Below are 3,796 nucleotides of genomic sequence, written 5' to 3' on the forward strand. Positions count from 1 at the left end.
GCGAGTGTGTGTATGTATGTATATAAAACATTATAATACAATAATATATATACATATATTTATATATATAGATATAGATATAGATATAGATATATATATAGATAGATACAAATAATCACATACATGCCAACATGCATACATGTATACATACATGCATACAACCCCCCTCCCCCCCCCCCACCATATATATATATATATAACACTGTCACACACACTGTCACACACACACACACACATATATATATAAATATATATATATCCTCGAGCTTTCTCGATGTTTTCCAATCTGCAAGCGTACCTGCATCGACCAAGAGTTCTTTGACTCGCTCCTCATATAGCAACGTCAGATAGCCCAGTAACAGACGTGGCAGATCACGGTAGTCACCCGTGCGCAAGGTCTGAAACACCATCTATGCAATGCAAATTTCGATTTGATGTTAGAATTGAAGCACAGAATATGCGTTGACACGAGAAACACTGATGCAGTGCTCGCACAGTATATACACATGCAGAACACAAACTACTGTCACTGAAGAAATGGTCAACGCGAGTCCTGTAGATCTCATAGATTCCAGGGACAGGGTAAGGGGAACTTGTCATGTTTAAGTCTCATCTTTGTCACACATCTCGTCCACACAAATACAAAACAGCCCGGATGCATATGGCAGTCATTAAATACAAAAACCAGGTCTAAATACTCTTACAGCTTGCAACAGGCACCAAGAGCAAACGACACATCTTCAGATATCTCGGTAGCCTATAATGACAGCTCATCACAATACCAAGGCCGTCACGGTTTAATAACGCAACACAAAAAACCCGTGGCACAATTGTAATGTCATAAGCATATGCTGATAATCCAGTGTACTTGCTGAATTGTACAAAAAACGGTCCATGAAAATCAACGAAGTTCACTTGCAAGACAGAAATCGTTGCGCATACCTTGAACAAATCTATGTACTGCGGGTCTTGGTACAGCGTCAGGAAGGGTGCACCGTAGCTGACATCCACGAGGCCATACGAGATCAATCGCATGAACGCTCCCATCACCTGCGCAAGTGCAGTATACAAGCATACTGTCGGTCAATCGCCACATATACGCACAGCGCACATGTGCTGACGAAACCGCATACAATCACATCCAGTTACATTTTACGGATATGCCAGAATCTGCACCGTTTGCCAGGTTCGATCCATCAATTCGAATCAATCAGCCAGCCTCCGACAATACCGGAAAACTTGCACATTTACGACTGAGATCACTCATCGACACTACCAGACCGTATAAACTCAAATATGCTTGCATGTGTGAGCTCATACATGTTTGCGATTGATCGCCTCCTGGGCTTTATCCCAATCGTCACCCTCCAGTGGATCCAGGTCACCTAAACGGCCATGCATCATATCTTCACTCGTTGAAATCTCACCTGAAAATCAATTATAAGTTGCAGATTAGAAATGACATGAACTTCTCTAATCGATTGTTCAAGAAAAATTATCTTATCACGTATGCAAATCCCAAGACTATCCAATTAGGCCTTGATTCTTTCTTTTATGATGCATTATGTTTACATGTGCACATGATGTGGGAACAGCGAGAACATGAAATTTTCTTACAACACACGACAGACGGTTTGCTTAGACAAAATCCAAAATAATAACACAAAATCCAAAATATGCAGATATATCGCTTCAACCAAGTTCTTGACATATTATTTATAAATACACAACCCAACCTCCAGTATTTGGAGTGTGAGTTGTTGTGCACTGTAGTGCCTCCATCGCAATATTCACAATCAAGAGGTATATCACATTCGCTAACCCACTAAACGCACAAGTCAACATATAATACATCATACATTACGTGATACACAACCCACCCTCGAGTATCTGCAGCACAAAGTTCTTGCACAGCTCCATCTCATCGGTGGAGAGGGTGTGGGTAACCTTGTGTAGAGGACTGTCTTTCATAACTTTGCTGAAGATAACCAGGGCATCAGACACCAGCAGTAAACTCTGTGCACAGACGCGAGAAAAGTAGAATGTCTGACTTATAATATACTAGTCTACTAAGGTCTACGCGCTCTTCTGTTTCATCTCCAACACCAAAAGCTTAGTTCTGTAAATAATTGGCCTAGAATTACAACCCATATGACCAAATCACCTACCTTGATGCGAATAATAGGGTTCGGACTGGTGTCCACCAATGTCAGCAGCTGAGATATATATATATCTGTACGGTGCTTCAGACCTGTGGCATAGGTGTCATCCACATTGTTGGGGTCTAGAGTGCGGAATTGCCACATGAGACACAGAAATATTGTGTGTATGGCTGACACGGCAATCTCGGTGGCCACGGAAGCTTCACCCGCGTCGTCAACGATCAGCGCAACCTATAATTTACATGAGGTGATTCATCATACGTTTGAGAGAATACGATACATATACGTAGAAGAGAATCTTGAATTGAATACCAGAGCAATACCTGCACCCTAGACACCGCATCACATATCGCATTGCTTGCTAAACCGAAAGCATCAGTAATACAATTTGGCGTGGAGTTTATATACGTGAAAGTGAGGAGTAGAATGCGAGCAAGGTGTGCGTCACTGCCGCACAAAAGCACTTTACCACCCGCAAGATAGACGCAAGTATCAGCACTAATGATCTCAGCTAGTCACACGATTCGGCATGAATGGCGTGGTGTGAAACCTACCACTGTCGATATCACAATTGACACAGATGACACTGATGTGCCGCACAACCGAAAGGACAATACTAGCATACGACTAAATCATCAGAATAAGAATAAGAATAAGAATAAGAATAAGAAATATATATACATATATATGAAATACGGTTGTGAGTGTATATATATTCAGCATACCTTCTGATTGAGTGTGTTGAATGATGACAAGTCAAAACGACCATACAGCACACGCACACGGCCCACAACCGCCCGCAGATTGACTGTGGCATTATTCTCCTGTGCACCCGTTGCTTCGTGGAATGCATCCAGCGCAGTGCCCAGACGCTCCTAGACGAATGTATAGGGATATCAAATAGTTTCATTTTTTGGTGATAAATGACAAATCTATGAGAATTTTCTCATGTTAATCATCTGACGATGCGTGTCCATTGTGTAAGCATATCCACGTAGTATCTGCCTGGAGATACACCCTAAGTGTGGAAATTGATGCTGAGAATGTACCGCACGCTAAGTTTCAGAATGCTGAGAACGTGCAGCATACCAAGGCATCTGAACGTAGATGCAGGCAATCGCCAGAAGTACTATATGAAGCATATCATCATATTTATACGTACTCATAACCATACGACAACGTTTTAGAAAAGGCACCTAGGAAGTATATAACGTGACGCAACAGTTCTACCCAGTTTAAATTGGTTCGTTTGCGCTATAAGACCTTGAATCTCATAGTGTGGTGTAAGAAATTGGGTGTATGGTTCAAGATAACTAGCTGGACGGCCGCGAGTAAGTGTGGTATAGCTGTTCCAACGCACATTTTTTTTAGTGTATGCGTGCATCGTTGTCTGTTGTTTCAGTATTATATTAGAGTACCGAATGATTGATTGTCCGAAAGTGCTGTTATGTGAGACTCGCAGAACCAGAGTGATGCGTACGGTTGCCATATATATATATATATATATAATATAGATATATATATATATATAACAACACGTATAGATATAGATATAGATATATTAATTAATATATAATATACATATACTTATACATATATATATATATATATATATATATATANATANACTATAT

The 3,796-nt window shown here is 40.6% G+C and overlaps 1 protein-coding gene across 1 annotated transcript in view; it reads right to left on the bottom strand.

Moving 5' to 3' along the window:
* Positions 1 to 299: 299 nt before the first annotated feature.
* The window catches only part of SARC_01862 (hypothetical protein), a gene marked incomplete at both ends in the record, with an annotated part of 16,537 nt that continues 13,040 nt past the window's right edge, over positions 300 to 3,796 (bottom strand). Inside the window, 6 exons of the mRNA XM_014304413.1 lie at positions 300 to 410; positions 943 to 1,050; positions 1,321 to 1,427; positions 1,881 to 2,016; positions 2,169 to 2,393; positions 2,888 to 3,037. Of these exons, the coding sequence (XP_014159888.1) occupies positions 300 to 410; positions 943 to 1,050; positions 1,321 to 1,427; positions 1,881 to 2,016; positions 2,169 to 2,393; positions 2,888 to 3,037 (837 nt within the window). The remainder of the gene's footprint in view (positions 411 to 942; positions 1,051 to 1,320; positions 1,428 to 1,880; positions 2,017 to 2,168; positions 2,394 to 2,887; positions 3,038 to 3,796) is intronic.

The sequence above is a fragment of the Sphaeroforma arctica genome (genome assembly GCF_001186125.1).
Source record: "Sphaeroforma arctica JP610 unplaced genomic scaffold supercont1.78, whole genome shotgun sequence".
Taxonomy (NCBI): domain Eukaryota; class Ichthyosporea; order Ichthyophonida; genus Sphaeroforma; species Sphaeroforma arctica.